General features: G+C 38.3%; 1 protein-coding gene across 1 annotated transcript; it reads left to right on the top strand.

The window, feature by feature from the left end:
- Positions 1-3,313: 3,313 nt before the first annotated feature.
- LOC105353948 (gastrula zinc finger protein XlCGF26.1-like) lies at positions 3,314-18,067 on the top strand. Its single transcript, XM_011474168.3, is given in 3 exon segments — positions 3,314-3,603; positions 15,979-17,639; positions 17,641-18,067. Coding segments are annotated over 3 exon segments (1,908 nt in total). The 5' UTR covers positions 3,314-3,431; the 3' UTR covers positions 17,716-18,067.
- The last annotated feature ends 1,979 nt before the right edge of the window (positions 18,068-20,046 follow it).

Genomic DNA, 20,046 nt, shown 5'->3' on the forward strand with positions numbered 1-20,046 from the left:
AAGTTTTTTCCATATAGATAGGTTTATGGTGTTCTTTGATTTCCAGCTCATGAAGATGTTTTTTTAGCAATTGTTATTGCAACAAGAATAAATTTGTTCTTAGACGGGTCAAGATTCAAATGTGATAATTCTGAAAGGTCTCCTAATATACACAGTGACGGTGATAAAGGCAGCAGAACATCTCTGAACGCACAACTTGGGCTGCAGCAGTAGAAGACCACACGGTGCATATCCTGTCAGCTAAGAACAGGAAACTGAGGCTACAATTCACACAGACTCATCAAAATTGAACAAATAAAGATTAGAAAAACATTGCTTGGTCTGATGAGTCTCCATTTCTCCTGCCACATTTTGATGGTAGGATCAGATTTTGGCATCAACAACATGAAAGCATGGATCCATCCTACCTTGTATCACAGCCTACCTGAGTATTATTGCTGACCTTGTCCATCCCTTTATGACCACAGTGTACCCATCTTCTGTTTGCAAATCCCCTTTCACATATTTCCAAACTTCAAGCAAAAAAGACAAGGCTGCTCTATTTTTAGAATTAAAAGGATGTGAAGAAGATAAAAAGGCTTAAGTGGATAGCATCTTCCGGTACTTTGACCAGTGTGCGACTCATGGATGGATTAAAAACACCTCAAAAAAACTTTCAGTTCTTTGGAGGAAAAATGCTGAAATCAAACACAGTTCGATAAATGAAATGTGTGATTTAAAAACGTAAATGATTAAAAACTAGCTCAGATACAAGAATGTGAAAATGTGTGCAGGTAACATAACATTTGTGTAAATCCAAAGTTTTTTATTTGTATCATCACAGAGTCCAGAAAGGCATGCTCAGTTCAGAAACACATCAGCCCAATTAACCCAATTGAGCATGCATTTCGCTTGTTGAAGACTAAACTTCAGACAGAAAGGCACACAAACAAACAGCAACTGAAATCCGCTGCAGTGATGTCCATGAGTTCAAGACTTCAGGCTGCCATTGCCAACAAAGGGTTTTCCACCAAATATTAGTAATGACCATTTTGTTTTCAGTTATTTCATTTGTCCAGTTACTTACGAGTCCATGAAATGAAGGGATTGTGTTTAAAAAATGCTTTGGTTTTTCACATTTTTATGCAATTTTTTTGTTCTACCCAATAAAAGCTGAAAGTCTGCACTTAAATGGCATCTGAGTTGTTTTATTTAAAATTCACTGTGGTAATGTACAGAAACAAAATGAGAAAGAATGTGTCTCTGTCCAAATGTTTATGGTCCTGACTGCATGTATGTATGTATGTATATACACACATACACCTACCTCCTGGAGAGTGTTTTTGATCTGACCAACTGTTGAGAAGGGTATTTTCTTCACCAGGGACAGAATTCTTTAGTCATCCACCATAGTTGTTTTTCGTGGTCTTCCAGGTCTTTTCGCGTTGCTGAGCTCCCCAATGCGTTTGTTCTTTTTAAGAATGTTCCAAACAGTCGTTTTGCCAATGCCTAATATTTTTGCTATCTCTCTAATGGTTTTCTTTGGATCTCATCTTGAGAGTTAACAGCAACAGATTCCAATTGCATACAGCACACTTCAAAAACTCTGGACCTTTTATCTGCTCATTGTAATTGGGATAATGAAGGAATAACACACACCTGGCCAATGTAACAGCTGAGAAGCCAAATGTCCCATTCGTTTTGGTTCCTTAACAAGTGGGAAGCACATATGCAAACTTTTATAATTCCTACACCGCTCACTTGATCTGGATGTAAATACCCTGACATTTTGCAGTTAACCCACATCTTTTTTGTTTCATTTGAAATCCATTGTGGTTTTGTGATTTCGATCCAGAATGCCTTGATAATCTTGAGATTTTATTTTACCTTGCACAACTTGCACAACAAGATACCCTGTGCCAGATGCAGGAAAGCAGGCCCAAAACAGAACTGAGCCTCCTCCATGTTTCACAGTAGGGACGGTGTTCTTTTCGTTGTATACTTCATTTTTGAGTCTACGAACATAGAGCTGATGTGCCTTACCAAAAAGCTCCAGTTTTGTCTCATCTGACCAAAGGACATTTTCACAGAAGCTTTGTGGCTTGTCAAAATGCATTTTTGCTAATTCCAGTCTCACTTTTTTATGATTTCCTTTCAACAGTGGTGTCCTCCTTGGTCCTTTCCAATGAAGTCCACTTTGGCTCAAACAACGACGAGTGGTGCGATCTGACACTGATGTACCTTGATCTAGGAGTTCACCTTTTATGTCTTCGGAGGTTGTTCTGGGTTCTTTGGATACAGTTCCAACCATCAGTCTCCTCAATTTGTCATCAATTTTCCTCTTCCGGCCACGTCCAGGGAGGTTGGCTACTGTCCCGTGGGTCTTAAACTTCTGAATAATATGTGCCACTGTCGTCACATGAACTTCAAGCTGCTTAGAGATGGTTTTATAGGCTTTACTTTTATGATGTTTGTCTATAATTGTGTTTCTAATGTCCTGGGACAATTCTGTTCTTCGCTTTCTGTTGTCCATGTTCAGAGTGGTACACACCTTTTCACCAAACAGCAACATGACTATTTGTCTCCCTTTAAATAGGCAGAATGACGCTGTGATGTCAATTAAAGGACATACCTGAGTTCATCATGACCCCCTGGGCAATTAGTTCTCAGTCTTTTATGGAGGTACCAACATTTTTTTCCAGCCCTATTTCACTAGTTTGTTTTTTGAAATAATTCTGTTAATCAACAACTCAAAAGTTGATTTTGATTATTAAATTTTCAATAAATTTTAATTTATTGTTAATTTTGAACGTTTCAAGTCATTTCAGTGAGCATTGTGGACTTTCTTTCTTTAACTAAGGGGTACCAACAAATTTGTCCACCACTTTAAACATTTTAAAATAATTTGTATTTTTTTAATTCAAAAACAACCACAAAAAAAGGTTTTGCATGCAAGAAATAATGTGACTTGTGAAGATTTCTTTTAACATTTTTGCCAACAGGCCGAAACCCATTTATATGCAAATTCAATCATGTATGTAATGACCCTACTCAATGCAGGACCTGTAGCATGCAGGGTGCATTTTGTAAATGGATTGTCAGTCCTCCTGTTGGTGAAGAATTAAAGACATTTCTATTTCCAGTAATTCCTTAAGGAGGTGTGTTGCAGCTGCACTCACTTGAGTGATAAAGATGCTGTTAAATAAATGGAATGTTTTGAGAGGTATTTGTGTAATAAAACGTATGATAAAAATAACATTCATCGTTTTGTGACGTTGTGACATATTCCTCTCCACTAGGTGGCGGTAAAAAGCTGTAACCTTATTTTCAAGCAGCTATTTGGAGAAGTGGTAGAAGAAGAAAAAGCATCAGTGCTTATTGTCCATTCAAAGCATGTTGTTAGTGCTTTTCGTCACTTCGTCCACGTGACTTTCTGGGCCGCTGCGGTAACAATGTCTTCAGATGAGTTTTCTAAAGAATTTAACGACGCCGTGTTAAGCGATGCTGCTGAAAAAATAATCAAACGCTTTGAAGAAACCAGCGTTCACTACGAGGAAGAGCTCCGTCGACAGAGCAGACTGCTGGAAGTCGTCGGTGATCTACAGACACAACATCCAAGTTTACGTGAGTTCATTTTTGCTTTCATAACGATGGAGTATTACAATCACCATGATAGAAATAAATTAAGATACGAGACGTAATTTAAAAGGGAAAATTAGGTATGTGACTCAAATTTTAAAATTAATTGGACTTTCTCGATCATGTAGGCTAGTTGGTTGTTTTTTTTTATTGAACAATTGCAATTTTATTAGAAAATTTGCTTTTGTGAATGTGGAATTTAGCCATAAATTAAATAATAACATGTTTATGCAAAAGAAAGCATCTCGATATTTGACATCAAAACTATGAAAACCAAATAGTATGTTTTTATAATAAAGTTGTAAATCAGCAAAAATAGAGTTGGAGATAAAGTTTTTCCAAAATTTGTATGTGAATTCACAAGACCAGAATAAATGGGCGCAGGTTTCAGGTTGTTTCTGGCAGAAAGTACAGTTAGTGTTTATGTTAGCTTTAAATTTAGTTAAATAATGTTTTGCTGGATAAAACCTGTGTAGAAGTTTAAAAGAGATTTCTTTGACTTTATTTGTTAAGAAGTATTTTTGTGGTAAAGACCAGACTTTTTTCCATTTAATGTTAGAAGTGAAATTAGCCCAATAAGAGGTAGCCGATGGAACATAAACTAAATTATCTTGGAACAAAGCTCTGATTTTTGAGTTCAACTGTTTAGCGGAAGTGAAGCAGAAACTACCCAGAGGGGATTTGAGCACATCAGGAGGATGAAGAGTCAGAGGATGAGCGCTGTAGAAACCCCTGAATAACATGCAAAGCCCAGACGGGACGGCATCAAACACTACTGCAAATTCTTTGGGAGTTATTGGTATTTTATACTGCATTGTGAAATCTGAGTAGTTATATAATAATCCAGGTTCTTTGAATAATTGATTGAGGAAAATTATACCATTATTAAACCAGTTACTTAAAAACAGAGTTTTCCTTTTATAGACAATATTACAGTTATTCCAAATAGTACAACTCTGTGGAGTAAAGTTTTGTTTGTAGATCAGAGCCCAGGCTAAGAGAACCTGTTGATGAAAATTTGACAGTTTCAAAGGGATTTTTGGAATTCTATAGTTACAGCATAGCAGGAAGTTAAGGCCTCCTACCTTTGAAAATACAAAATGTGGAATAAAGTTCCAGATAGATGTGGGGTTATTGAGATATTTCTTAATCCAGATTACCTTGAGTGTATTGTTAAGGGCAGTGAAATCTATACAATTTAAACCGCCTTTATCAGAGGTATTTAAAATAACTGATTTTCTGATATAGTGGGTTTTATTTTTCCATAGAAAGTTATACAACATTCTATTAATTGCATTGCAGACTGTGTTATTAACCTGTAGAGATTGAGCCGCATAAATTAAACGAGAGATTCCTTCTGCTTTTGTAAGCAGAACTCTGCCCTTCAAAGATAGATCTCTTTGCAGCCATTGGTTTAGGGTTTTTTGGGTTTTATCTATTATTGGAGAGAAATTTGTAGAACATCTGGATTGCATATCTTTGGTAATTTGAATGCCAAGGTATGTTACAGATGTTTTTACAGGAATACCTTGGATAGATGTAAGCAAACAGTTTTTAAATGGCAGAATTTCACATCTATTTAAATTAAGGGTAAGTCCTGAAGCTTTAGAAAAGGACTGGATGATATTAATCGCCACAGCTACTTGTGAAGCGTCTCGGAGAAAGAGAGCAGTGTCATCTGCTAGTTGACTTATGAACATTTCCCTCTCAGCCACAAGTAAACCTTTTAATGGGCTGAGTTTAATATGTAGGTTGAGGAGTTGAACAGAAAGATGAAACAGATAGACTGACAAGGGGCATCCCTGCCTTACCCCACGTTTCAAGAAGAATCTAGGAGAAGTTCCGCTGGCGAGTTTTATAGAACTATTACTATTGACATATAAAGTTTGAACAGCATTGCAGAAGAATTGACCAAAACCAAATTTATTTAAGGCAGCAATAATAAAATTGTGTTCTAAAGAATCAAAGGCTTTATAAAAGTCTAGAAAAAGAATGAGACTGTCATCCTGCACGAGTTCTGAGCAATCAAGTATGTCTAAAATTAATCTAATATTGTTTGAGATATGACAATTCTGCATAAATCCAGACTGATTTTCATCAATAATTGTATCTAAGACAGGCTTTATTCTATTTGCAAGAATCAAAGCCAATATCTTATAATCACAATTCAATAAGGGGATTGGTCGCCAGTTATCTAAGGAAAGAGGATCCTTTCTCGGTTTAGGGATCAAGGTAATCAGTCCTTGAGATAACGTGGGAGGGAGTGCACCCTTGTTAATGGTTTCTTCAAAAACTTTTAATAAAAATGGGGCTAAGTTGTCAGAAAACTGTTTATAGAACTCGGCAGTAAGGCCGTCTGTTCCAGGAGATTTATTTATTTTCAGATATTTTATAGCATCTGTAACCTCATTCAAAGAGATGACATCATCACAACAGACTCTGTCGGCTTCACTCACTGGAGTAATATTATTGACAGTGTTAAGAAAGGTAAGGGCAGATGTTGAACAATAGTTGGAAGAATAAAGTTTACTATAAAAATCAGAACAATATTTTGCTATGGTACTTCTATCATCAGAAATGACCCTATTAATATTTAATTGTGAAATAGAATTGCTATTGGACTGGTGTTTCTCTAGCCTGAAAAAATAGGCAGAGTTCTGCTCTCCTTCTTCAATCCACCTTCTCCTGGATCGGATAAACGCTCCTTCAGCTTTGCGTTTATAAATGTCATCTAACTTGTGTTGTAAGTCTATTAAAGCTGTTTTATCCGTTTCATCTAGGACATCTGTTGGCTTAGATGTAAGAAGAGCAATCTTCTGTATTACATCTGTCTCAACAGCTCTTCTTTTTTTTGTTAAGTCAGAGCTATATTTTCTAAAAAATTTACCAAGTTCGTATTTCAAAAGTTCCCAATTATTACAGAATGAGTGTTCAGCTAGTGCTTTGTTCCAATAAAGTTTAATTAAGCGATGAGTTTCAGAAATCACCTCCAGATGCTCGAGAATGGTACTGTTTAATTTCCAGTATGAAGCTTTAGCTCCAGAGGAGCTCGACAAAGGGACAGTTAAATGAATTGTTTTATGGTCTGAAAGCGGTGTGGCATGAATAACTGTTTTAACATTTTTTAAGTCTTTAGAAGTAAGCCAGAAATCAATGCGTGAGTGTCTGGTCTGTGATTTGTTACACCATGTATAAGCTCTTTGGTTTGGATGCGAGTCTCTCCAAGAATCAATTAAATCTAATTTTTGTGCAAACAACTTTATAGGAGAGTTAGAGTCTGGACTCCTGGGAGGCCATCTATCCATAGAATTATCAAAAACTGAGTTAAAATCCCCTCCAAATATTATAAAAGACTTTGGGTATTTAGACAGCCAGTGCAATAAACGTGTTTCTAGTCTATTGAAGAGAAGATTATTTTCTGTTTGGGAGTTGAAACCGTACACGTTGACTAGAATAAAGACGGAATGGGCTACTTCAAGTATTATAAAAATGTAATGACCATCTTTATCGCTGTCAGATAGCAAAACTTTTCCATTGAATCTGTTTTTGAGAATGCAGACACCAGCAGCTCGCTCTGTACCATGTGACATCCACACATCATTTCCCCACTGTGACCTCCAAAAAGATTTGTCTTGTTCAGTTGAGTGGGACTCTTGCATAAAACAAAGATCTGAATTAAACTGCTTACAAAACAAAAAAATGGCTTTACGTTTAACATTGTTTCTTAAACCTCTCGCATTTAAAGAAATAATGGATAAAGACATGAAGTTGAAATAGAAAAAAAGAACAAAAACAAAAGATATTTAGACCAAAGAAGAAGAAAAAAGAAGTTGAGTTAAGGATTTTTGGTCGCTTAGGAACAGAAAGAGGATAAGAACCTGCAAACCATTACAAAAAAAGCTGTGAACTAAGACGCTAACAATAACTATTTCCTTATGAAATAACGCCAAAGTGATGGGCGTTATTAGTCCCATCTTACTCATAAGAGTAAATGTTTGAAGAAAAAAATAAATAAAAATAAAACCCACAATGCTGCTACTTGATTCACATTTAAGTATAATGTAATACTTAAAATAACATAATGTTAAATCAAAAACAAAATTAAAGCAAGATAATAAAAATTAAAATAAAAAGTAGCAGCTTGAATGCAATAACTTATGAGCTCAAATAAAATCAAATTTTAAGCAACAGTATCATCTTTTACAAATGTGGAAAATAGCAAAAAACGTTCAAATCCAGATTTCACATCTGCAGCCTTCGTTAAGGCGGCAGGATTTCTTTACCATTCACAAAGGCATGTCCTCCAACAAAGAAGGCCAGCTTGTTCTCCCTCCTGGCTTTCTCCACGGCCGGCCACAGTTTGTTTCTCCGTTCGCGGTCCTCACCAGACAGATCCTCCGACATCCTCAGGTTGTGTTCTTTCAGGAAGGCGGACTTCTTTGCGGTGCGCCAGACAGCATCGCGGTGAATCCTCGCAGTAAACTGGATGATGATCCCTCTCGGTTGGTTGTTGTTCGGTCTCTTCGGGCCGAGTCTGTGTACTGTATCCACAACATCGGGGAGTTTGTCTTTCGCCTCCGGTCGAACAGACTGGCAGATCTGGATCACTTCTTGCCGCACGTTCTGATTTTCTTTCTCAGCCAAACCGCGAAGTTTCAGATTCCAGCGGCGGGAGTAGCTTTCGAGCTGGGAGATCCTTTTTTCCTGTGTTTCCACGATTGTTTTATATTTCTCCAGTTGTGGCTCAGCGTGGACCACTCTGTTCTTCATGTCACTAATTTCAGTACAAACGACATCAACGGAGCCTTTTACAGCTGAGATTTGCATGGAGTTCTCCTGCACAGCTTTATTCCTCTCAGAGATCTCTCTGGAGTTGCCGCTAATTAACTTTTCCAGAGTGTCTGACCTCGACTTTATCAATTGTGTAAGTTAGTAAGTTTCTGTGACTTTTCTCAGCTTACCAGCTGGGGAAGCAGTGGGTGTGCAGGGAAGAGCAGGAAAGTCTTCTTCTTCCATTAGGAATGGTTCCGAAACTGTAGTTTAGTTGAACATGTAGTCATGCATTGAGTCAATTAATTTGACTTTAGCATCAGTAGTCTTACTCGACGCAGACGGCTTTGCAGGATGGCTAACGTTAGCAGGTTTGCTAACAGAGCCAACACTCGCTAGCGATTTCTTGAGTTCCGTCTTTCTCTTCTCTGCTTTGCTCATATTGCTTTGAGAACTATGCAAAAAGTATAAAGACATTGGAAAGAAGTAAAAAAAAATCAAGAAAGGGTCTTTGCTCACCGTGTATTATTACAAAAAACAGTTAGGTTTGCAGAGCTTAGCCAAACGCGACTGTTCAGAGCGCCATCTTGGTCACCCCCAGGCTAGTTGGTTGTGAGCCGCTGTGGGTACCGGATGTTCTCGGGTTGCCGGATGTTCTCGGGGTCCTTCGGGGTCCTTCGACCAATGATGACGTCACACTATTTGATTGGCTGCAAGTTGCCACGACCAATGAGTTAACGTTGCTAAGTTTTTTTTAAAACTTTATTGACAATTGCGGTATCATACATTAATAAGTACACTAACATTAACAACGAACAATAACAATGTACCGGTAATCAATATTGCCTCGAAGATCAGTCACCATTGCCAAACATAACATATTAACATAAAAAATAAAGAATAGTGGGGAAAAAAGAAACAATGAACATAACACATAAATAAATAAAAACATAAGTAAAATAAAATAAAGGAACATAGAAAAAATCTAAAAAGTCTAATACTAGTTAGGGGTACTCGTGAAGTTTGTATTTCTAAACAAAACTAAGAAATTTCAAGCCATTCTTCTTTTTCATATAATGAAGTGATTGAAAGTAAAAACAGAGCTCTTTATTAAATGTTATAAAAAGTAGTTTGGTCTTCAAAATTTTATTTTTGTGTATATAAAACTTTCCTTGCAATATCAGGATATTAAGAACTGTATTTTCTGGTCTATATGATACCACACCGGATAGAACATTTTTTGAGTGTAAATGAAATGGCATTGCAATTTTGGAAGAATACCAGAAGCAGAACTCATCCCAGAAATTTTTAATAATTCCACAGTTAAAGAATTTGCATTGCAGTTGTAACTTGACCTCACCAAGATGGCGGTGCTCTCCTCCCATAAGGAACCACGTGATGTCTCCTCTAGTGATATAACTCATTGGAAGGACCCCCGAAGGACCCCGAGAACATCCGGCAACCCGAGAACATCCGGTACCCAAACCGCCAGCTACATCCTCTGACTAAGCTTTTCAGAGCAGTTATTATAAAAACTCTATTTGATGTCAAATCCAAATGATTCATACTACTAAAATGATTTTTGAAACAAAAACAATCCCTTTCGTGTGTGGGTGTGGTGGTGGGTGGTGAATTTCAAATGAACAACATTTATTTATTTTACGGTGGCCCACAAACACTTTAGATCTCGCAACAACAACACACTCATAACAACACACAAAAAATTAACTCACAACACGAAACAATAACTCACAACACTTTAATTCAAAGCGGAAGTATATGCAACGGAAGTGCTAGTTTTATTCAGAAATTTCCACTGGCCTTAAAAATCAGTAATCACTTCTCCATACATGGTTAATAAAAAAAAAAAGATTCTTCTGCAGCTTGTCTCCCGCTTTGTCTGAGAGTCGTCTGGGGGACAGCTGCTTCTGTGTCTTTCTGTGTCTATGTGACCCACTTTAAAGCCTTACTGTCCCGCAAAAACCTGAGGGGGGAAAATAAAAACAAAAATAAAATTAGGCTACCCTTTTTATTTTTATCCTATGAAAATAAGAAAATTATCAGTTCTTTAAAGTTTGAAAGATATTCACAGATTCAGACTTCCAGCCTCAAAAATTCTTCTGATTAATGGTTAAATGAGACAGCAAGCATCTCAGTCATGTTGTATTAACACAGAGAGTGAACTAAAAATCTATTTCTAAAGAAAAAAAGTTTTTTCTGCCTTTGAGAAGTGTTCTCTTCCAAACGGCTGCCAAGGGACCGTCACCAAAGTGCATTCTGAGCAAAGACCATTCTGTAAAAATCAATAATCTCTCAAAAACAAATAAATGTTAGAAAAAATTAATACAATAAATAAAGATGGACTTTCTCCCAAAATATTGATTGTAGCATGGAAATGCCGATGAGTCTTCTTCAGTACCAGGTCATGTAAATGTACACATTTATTCATTTTTGAGAGATTATTCATTTTTCAGAATGGTCTTTGCTTAGAGTTTGCACTTTGTTGACGGTCCCTTGGCAGCGGTTTGCTGCATCAATATGATTGAGATACTTGCTGTCACATTTGAAAGTTTATCAGAAGAGTAATTGAGGCCGGAAGTCCGAATCTTTAAATATCTTTCCGACTTTAGCAGACTGATTTTTTTCTTTCTTATTTTCATAGTGATAATAATAAAAAGGTTCCCTAATTTTATTATTATTATTATTATTTTCCCCTCTCCGGTTATTTAGGGACTTTGAGCCTTTAAAGTGGGTCACATAGACACAGAAACACCCAAAACCGTCTGTCATTCAGACAAAGCGGGAGAGAAGTGTGAGAATCTCTGGACGGATCTTGTGAACCCTTGCCCAGTGGAAATTTCAGAATAAAAGCACTTCCATTGCATGTATACTTCTGTTTTGAGTTTAAGTGTTGTGTTGTAAGTTATTGTGTTGTGAGTTATTATTTCGTGTTATTTTTTTTAGTGTCATGATGAATTGTAGTGTGTTATTTTGTGTGGTGTTGCGAAACCAAAAGTGTTGTGTTGCCTTTCTGGGCCACAGTATTTTTTCTTTCTTAAAAACACACTAAAAAATCTGGCAAACAGAAAAGGAATGAAAATAAATGCAAATGAAGAAAACTATTTTTCATAATCTAAATAAAAGGCAGAAATCAACAGATTATTTTCCTAAAAAGGCCTACATCATGCTCTTTTTTAGCCTTTCAGAGTAATTTTTATCCACATATATGATAATATATTACTTTTGGCACACTATGGAATGATTTTTATAATGAGATATTGGTTATTTTCGCTGCACAGTTTCCCTACCCGAGGGGTCGGCAACCGGCGGCTTCAGAGCCGCATGCAGCTCTTTCATTCTTGTGCTGGGGTTCTCTGTGTTTTTGTAAAATAACTATCATGTTCTAAGATTGTCATGGTGCCTTTAACACGTCAGGTAGTGCGAGCGAACAGAAGGAAGAGACCAGCGTGAACGCGCGGAGGGGGGGTGTCTGCAGCTGTGAATGCCCACCAGAGTCTGTTAATGGGATGGAAAGTTCTTCTAAAAAGACAGTTAGTGGTGATCTCTCTAAGGGCCCCAAAAAAAGCCCCCCCCCCCCCCCCCACACACACACACACACAGACTAAAACCACCAATTTCCGTGTAAAATTACTTAAATTTGCATCAGGACGCTACTATCCTGTCAGCTTGCTGCAACGATGTCATTATGTTCCACTATCTGTGTAGAACACGTTGGAGGGGGTGTTGCACGTGGGGGAAAACAATGAACAGGTAGAGAGGCGGGGGCGGGGCTTAGACTCACCGCTTATGATTCCAGACCCCGCAACAAACTAACAGCTGCTTCCTAATAAAAAATAGTTGTCATCTTTAAAATTCATATAAATTATTGGGTTTACTGGATCTAAAGAAAATAAATAAATAGACAGGAGTCTGCATCAAAGTGAATGTGTTTCCATCATGTCACTTATCTTAACTCTGAGTGTTTGACAGAAGGAAGCCTATTCAAGGTTGTGGAAAATGGACAAAAGATCAAAGGAAACATCATGCTCATAAAGAAAAAAAAATAATTAAATAAATATCCAGACACTATTTTGAATCAATACAAGTATTGCCAAATTAACTATCAGGATATATCGTCAAAAACATTTTTCTAACACACCTAGTGTTGCGGCTCCCTGTGCTTTCATCTCAGTGGGAAACTGATCCAAATGGTTCTTTGAGAGGTAAAGGTTGCCGATCCCTGCCCTACCCAAAAGTAAGACGACTCGATCTCTTAGGCACAGCCTTTCGCTCCTTGCTGGTGTCCCCCATTTCATGACGTCAACCTAGAGCCAACCTCAGCCTTTGAGTTTCACCCACAAAAACAAACAACATCCCAACTTTTGCAATGATGGATGTGCATATTGTGAATTCGTACAAAAGTGTTTAGCCGATAACAGCTAGCTCTGCATAGAAAGTTGGTGTGTGTGGGTGTTAGCCTGGGGGGCAGAGCTGGCAGTGCATACTCTTGCTGGAAGGGGCTGTTCCTCAATTTCATTTGTATGAATGTGAGAACCCGCTCGTTTTTGTGGATTGGGAGGGGCTGGTGCTCAGAGTGCAAGTTTTTTGTGAGATACTCAGAAATTCGTTAATGGATAGAAATACCACTTTGGGGTTGTTCTTGTGAAAAATTAACATAATTTACTTAATTTCCTGAGGAAAATAAGAGGGGGCGGCAGCATAGCTGCCAGCAACAGAGAGACTGAACAAACTGATCGTCTGGCTCTGTAATCGGGTGCAAAATCTCTCCATAGATTTTCAATTGGACTGAGGTCCAGAGACTGGCTGGGCCACTATGGTTCCTCTTGAGTCACTCCTTTGTTGCCTTAGATCAGGGGTCGGGAACCTTTTTGGCCGAGAGAGCCATAGACGACACATATTTTTAAATGTAATTTTGTGAGAGCCATACAATATGTTAAAACTAAAAATACAAGTGAATGTGTGCATTTTATGTCATTTCAACACTTTTAAAGTACAATAAGTCTGTGGATTCTTTTTTAATAACATTGTTATTGTAGCGGACTGAGTTGGACTGGGTGGCTGTTGGGTCACGTTCTAAGTTCCGGGGTTCATTGAAAGCATCAAGCAGAGATGCTGGTTGGCCCTCAGTTCTGTCGCTCAGCCTGTTGTTGGGGAGTTTGGACCAATGGGGTTCAGCTACGGGCCGAATAAGGGAAATAGGAGGGCTTGTGTGGGAGCGAGGGAATAAAAAATTTGGGAGAGCGCTCTCGGCGGGAGAGATTCCGGAGTTGCATAATAAGGTATACGCCGTTGGTTACAGCCTGCAGTAAGCAGAATAAAGAACCTTAAAAGAGGTAAAGTCTCCGTGCCTCAGTGTGGAAATGAGACACTACATTATGCTATTGCTAATAAATGATGAGGGTTTCTTACCATTAATGCGACTTCTGGTGCTGCGTGGTGGTTTTGCTGATGGTCGTGTCTGGTTGATACGTGGTGAGTTTAAACTTCATGCAGGCGTTGAGACTTCCATCCGTTAAACGTGATCGTAGGTTGGTATTAATGTTCTTTAGATGTGAGAAAGACTGCTCACATGCAAACGTGGAGCCAAACATTATCAGTACAGCAATACTCACACGTTGCAGTGTGTGGGACGTGACAGGCAGCGTGTTCTAATCAGAGCACCGCCTCACCTTGCGGCCTGCGCCCACTACCCCTCCCCTTTTTTATTCTCAAAGACGGGAGTGCGCATCTGCCGGGACGGCTTTTCACAGGTTTCAGGCTGTTACAAACTGGCATCGCATCGCGCCTGAGAGGGACTGGTCTAATGAAACTTTTTTTTAAAAATAATAATTAAAGATTTGTCTGCGAGCCAGATGTGGCCATCAAAAGAGACAGATATGGCTCATGAGCCATAGGTTCCCGACCCCTGCTTTAGATGCTTTGGGTCATTGTCATGTTAAAAGACCCAGCCACGGCCCATTTTCAGCTTCCTAGCAGGGGGAAGGAGGTTGTCTCTCAGGAATGCACATTACATGGCTCCATCCATCTTCCCACTGATGCGGTGTTGTAGCCCTGTGCCCTTGACAGAGAAACCCCCACAAAACAGAATGTTTGCACCTCCATGTTTGACGGTGAGCACAGTGTTCCTGGGATCATAGGCAGCATTTTTCTTCCTCCACACATGAAGAGTAGAGTTTAGGCCAAATAGTTAGATTTTGGACTCATCTGACCACAGAACCTTCTCCCAATCATTTTGTGCATCTTTGAGGTGATCATTGGCATATTTTAGGCGCATCCACATGTGCCTTCTTAAGCAGGGGTACCTTTTAGGCACTGCAGGATTTTAATCCATTGCGGCGCAAAGTGTAGGCCAATTGTTTTCATTGTGACTTTGGTCAATCTGTCTGATTCTTTGAACAGGTGATTAGTTAGAACAGGTGTCTTCAATTCAGGTAACAAGTTGATTGGGAGTGTCTAACTGTTCTGTGAAAGCCAGAACTCCTAATGCTCACTAGGGGATCAAATACTTATTTCTCTCAATGAAATATAAATAAATAAATAAATACAAAATGTTAAAGCTATATGCTGGATTTTTGTTCTGATATTCTGTCTCTCTATGTTAGAATACGTTTAACATTAAAAGTATAAAATGATCATATCTTTGTTAGTGGGCAAATCAACTAAATCAGCAAGGGATCAAATACTTCATGATTAATTTCAGAACGAGGCACGGTCAGTGATCCACTGAGCTTGAATCATAGGCTACTTGTTGATACTAATCAGCTCGAAACTAGGCGAATTGTTCAAGTGATCTGGAAAAGGTTACCAAATCCTACATTCAGCTCAGACACAGAGAGCTATGAGACCAGGCTTGCAGGTTTCTCAGGAAGGAAGGGGGTGCACAGCTCCCATTGACTGTTTAAGTCAGGGGTCGGCAAGCCTAAATGTTCCAAGAGACATATTGGACTAAAAAAACAAATCCGTCTGAGGCCGAGGCTGCAAAAAGCTGAAACCCTTACAAGAAGCCAGTATAGGCTGTACATCCATATTAGCCTACTATCAAAATGTCTTGATAAGACAAATACATAATGGGCATTCGTGATTAAATGTTTATTTTCCCTGCAGGGCATCCCAGAGAGGACACACCACGTGACCAAAATAGTCCCACTTTAGAGCCCTGTTTTCTTTTTACTTGTCATTGTCATTTTTGTTTCTCTTGTGCGTAGAATGAAGTTATAACAAGGTTTTACCTTCAGAGAGCATAACGATACAAAAAGACCATACAGCCCTAAGAGAATGAGAAGAGAAATTTAGCAAGTAGTAAAATGAGAAAAACCCCTGTAAATAGCATGCTGTCAATTAAACTGCTATGGTAATCCCGGGAGAGTTACCTGAAGACTCACATCTCTAATGGGTTTTGAACTTAAAATGATAAAACAATGTTATCAAAAAGTCCCTTAGATAAATATGAACCCATTGATCCATAGTTCTTTTTTAACCAAGTTGTGATGTTGCTAATGTTTAAAGCAGTCAAAATGACCACCTTGGGTGTTCTTGTGTTGATTTGTTTTTGTGTGTTTGTCTCTGTAGTTCTACCCCAATATTATCTGAGGAACTTTCTGGTGAAAGAGGAGGATGCAGAACCTCCACAGATAAAAGAGCAACAGGAGGAGGATGAGGAGCAACTTCATCTGAAGCAGGAAAAGGATACCTTGATGGTGACTCCTACTTCTGAGGACAATGAGCACAATGAGGCCGATTTTCACTCTCAGCAGCTGCTCACTTGGAGCTTTGATGCAACTACAGATGGAGAGACAAACCCACTGAAAAGAGATGGGAGGAGCAAAAGTACTGTCAGAAATGTGGACAGCTGTCACAGATCAGATCAGTCTGACACTGAGTCAGAGAAAATGTTAGAAAAACATGCTGTTGAAAACAATTTAAAGGAAATAAATCTGGAAGAAAATACAAGAATCATAACAGTAGAGAAACATTGTTGTAAAGAGTGTAGAAAATGTTTTACAAATGCCAAAAGTTTAAGGCATCACATGAAGATCCACACAGGAGAAAAGCCTTTTTCCTGTGAAGAATGTGGAAGAAGTTTTACTGTGAAAAGCACCCTCACTAAGCACAAACGAGTCCACACAGGAGAAAAGCCCTTTTCCTGTGTAGAATGTGGAAGAAGTTTTACTGATAAAAGCAGCCTCACTAAGCACAAACGAGTCCACACAGGGGAAAAGCCCCTTTCCTGTGAAGAATGTGGTAAAAGTTTTACGGAGAAAAGCAGCCTCACTAAGCACAAACGAGTCCACACAGGAGAAAAGCCTTTTTCCTGTGAAGAATGTGGTAAAAGTTTTACTGATAAAAGCAGCCTCACTAAGCACAAACGAGTCCACACAGGAGACAAGCCCTTTTCCTGTGTAGAATGTGGAAGAAATTTTACTGATAAAAGCAGCCTCACTAAGCACAAACGAGTCCACACAGGAGAAAAGCCTTTTTCCTGTGAAGAATGTGGTAAAAGTTTTATGGAGAAAAGCAAACTCACTAAGCACAAACGAGTCCACACAGGAGAAAAGCCTTTTTCCTGTGAAGAATGTGGTAAAAGTTTTATGGAGAAAAGCAAACTCACTAAGCACAAACGAGTCCACACAGGAGAAAAGCCTTTTTCCTGTGAAGAATGTGGTAAAAGTTTTATGGAGAAAAGCAAACTCACTAAGCACAAACGAGTCCACACAGGAGAAAAGCCCTTTTCCTGTGAAGAATGTGGTAAAAGTTTTACTCAGAAAAGCAACCTCACTAAGCACAAACGAGTCCACACAGGAGAAAAGCCTTTTTCCTGTGAAGAATGTGGTAAAAGTTTTATGGAGAAAAGCAAACTCACTAAGCACAAACGAGTCCACACAGGAGAAAAGCCCTTTTCCTGTGAAGAATGTGGTAAAAGTTTTACTCAGAAAAGCAACCTCACTAAGCACAAACGAGTCCACACAGGAGAAAAGCCTTTTTCCTGTGAAAAATGTGGTAAAAGTTTCCCTCTGAGACAAACCTTAGATGTTCACATCAGAATACATACAGGAGAAAAGCCTTTTCTTTGTGCAGAATGTGGTAAAAGTTTTACTGAGAAAAGCAACCTCACTCAGCACAAACGAGTCCACACAGGAGAAAAGCCTTTTTCCTGTGAAGAATGTGGTAAAAGTTTTACTCGCAGACAATCCTTTGAGGTTCACATGAGAATCCACACGGGAGAAAAGCCTTTTTTTTTGTAAAGAAATTGGTCTACGTTTTACTGAGAGAAGTAACTTCACTCAGCACAAACGAGTCCACATGTGAAATACCTTTTTCCTGTAAAGAATGTGGGAGCAGCAGACCCTGTAATTTTGGGGCACGAGTCACATTTTTTTTGCATGGTTAATACTTGGTTGATATCAGTTTCCTGACACTCTTTTTAATTTACTTTTTAATTTTCTTTTTTTTAAAGTGAGCATTTTTTTTCTTGTAGTACTATTCTTCCTTTGAAGAATATTTAGTCTAATTGGGGTTAAAATTCTTTATTTGAAACAATGGATTTAAATTGAAAGTAAGTTGTAGTTTGATGGTCAATAGTGAGAAATTAAACAAGATGAAAGTTAAATATATTAATTTAAGAAAATGTTTCTTAGCAGTTGCAGCTATTCCTTGTTGTTTTTCTTTTATTGTCTTTTTTTTAAGTTTCTGTTATGATTGGATTTTCTTTTTACCCATAATTCAAAGTAATGTGCAATTCTCAATTGACAGTTCAATTTGCAATTCAATCTTGTCATTTTAAAATGCCTTTTGCAATTAGTAATTCAATATAGGAAATAACAATTCAATGTTATGCTTTAAATAAAATATTAAATAAAAAGAAAATCAATTGAATTTGAAATTGTCATGTGTTTTTGATACCATAATTCCCATTGCAAAGGAAGTTTGTGAATTCCTCTCCAACTGTGGTGTTAAATCTAAGACCTCGACCGCCGGCTGTCTGCTGGTTTTCCAAAAATTTTGTCTCATCTGCTGTTGTTTACCTGGATCAGGTGTGTTTGGCCAATAAGGAGCTTCAATGGCAGGTTGATTGGATAACATGTAGGACACCGGCTCTTGAGGCCTGGATTCTGTCCAACTCAATGCAAATTTTTAATCAGCCCACAAATGGCAACAACTCAAAGCATTTACCGGTAATCATATTGACATGGTAAAGATGATATGCTGCAGTTAAAACTGACCATCAGAATAGGAAAGAAAGATGATTCAAGTGACTTGGTTTTTGGTGTCAGACGGGCTGCTCTGAGTTTTTCAGAAATTGCTGATCTGCTGAGATTTTCTCTGACAACCATCTCAAGGGTTCACAGAGTAATGGTCTGAAAAAGAGAAAATATCCAGTGAGCAACAGTTCTGTGGGCGGACATGCAATGTTGAAGCCAGATGTAATAGGAAAATGGTCAGACTGGTTCTAGCTAACAGAAAGGCAACAGTAACTCGAATAACCACTGGTTACAACTGAGGTCTGCAGCAGAACTTCTCTTTTTTTTGATCAATTTTTATTTAAGTAACAGAGAAAAAAATCTCAAACAAAAATATACTGGAAAAACAGATCTGACAAACACAGAAAGCAACCAATACTAACACACAAAAACGGGAGGTAAAAATAAATAGGAAAAGTGTGTGGGTGTGTGTGATGTAAGGACAACGAGAGAGAATTCCATCCACAAACTTGAACTTACCATCATACATTCTGCCAACTATACATATTTAGGGCTACATTATTATTTATTTATTCGTTTATTTAACGGGGACAGTGCGCCAGAATTAGCCGAAAGGCTATTTTCCAGCTGAAGTCCCCGGACAGGTGTTAAAATCGTCAACCTAAAAGTGCGGAGCATGAATTAAATAAATTAATAGAAAATATACATGTACAATAAACAATCAATTAAAATACATAAAACATGCACACAGTGAGAAACACAAAAAACAAATACAAAAGACACAAAGGTGACAGATCAGACAAGGAGGGGCAGGCATTAAAATAGTTCAATGTAGACATGTTTGTTGTGATATGAACCAGTTTTTAACTGCTTTTTAAACAGTGTAGGTGGTGAGGTCTCTAACCCTTGTGCTATCCTAGGCACTTTAACATTGGGAGTTGGGTCATCTAGACCCACTAGACAGTGCTCTGAACCTTTTTTCTTCAAAGATTTGTGAACCTCACTGGTGTCCATGGATTACATGAAATCTTTCCACCTTTATCCACCTTTGTCATGGTAGGGAGAACATGTCAATGCAAGGGTGGGGTTATCTAAGATGGCACAAGGGTTAATAATGTGAGGAACTGAGTTCCACTCTTGTGCTGCTGTTACGGAGAAGGCGCTCTGGCTGAAGGCACTTTTCCGCAAAGGAACTATACAGTCTTGACGAACCGACCCTCTTGTCACTCTTTGGGAGTATGATCTTATTTTAACAAACTGACTTAGGAGGGGATGACAGTCCATTGATGATTTTATAAAGCAGGCATAGTTCTGTATACTTAATGTTCACCCAACTTAACAGTTTGTGTTTTTGTAAAATGTCACAGTGATGATGTCTTAATGGTTTTTTATCCAGTATTTTAATTGTTTGTTTATAAAGTGAATCCAGAGGTTTTAA

This window comes from Oryzias latipes, chromosome 4 (assembly GCF_002234675.1).
Source record: "Oryzias latipes chromosome 4, ASM223467v1".
Classification (NCBI taxonomy): Eukaryota; Metazoa; Chordata; class Actinopteri; order Beloniformes; family Adrianichthyidae; genus Oryzias; species Oryzias latipes.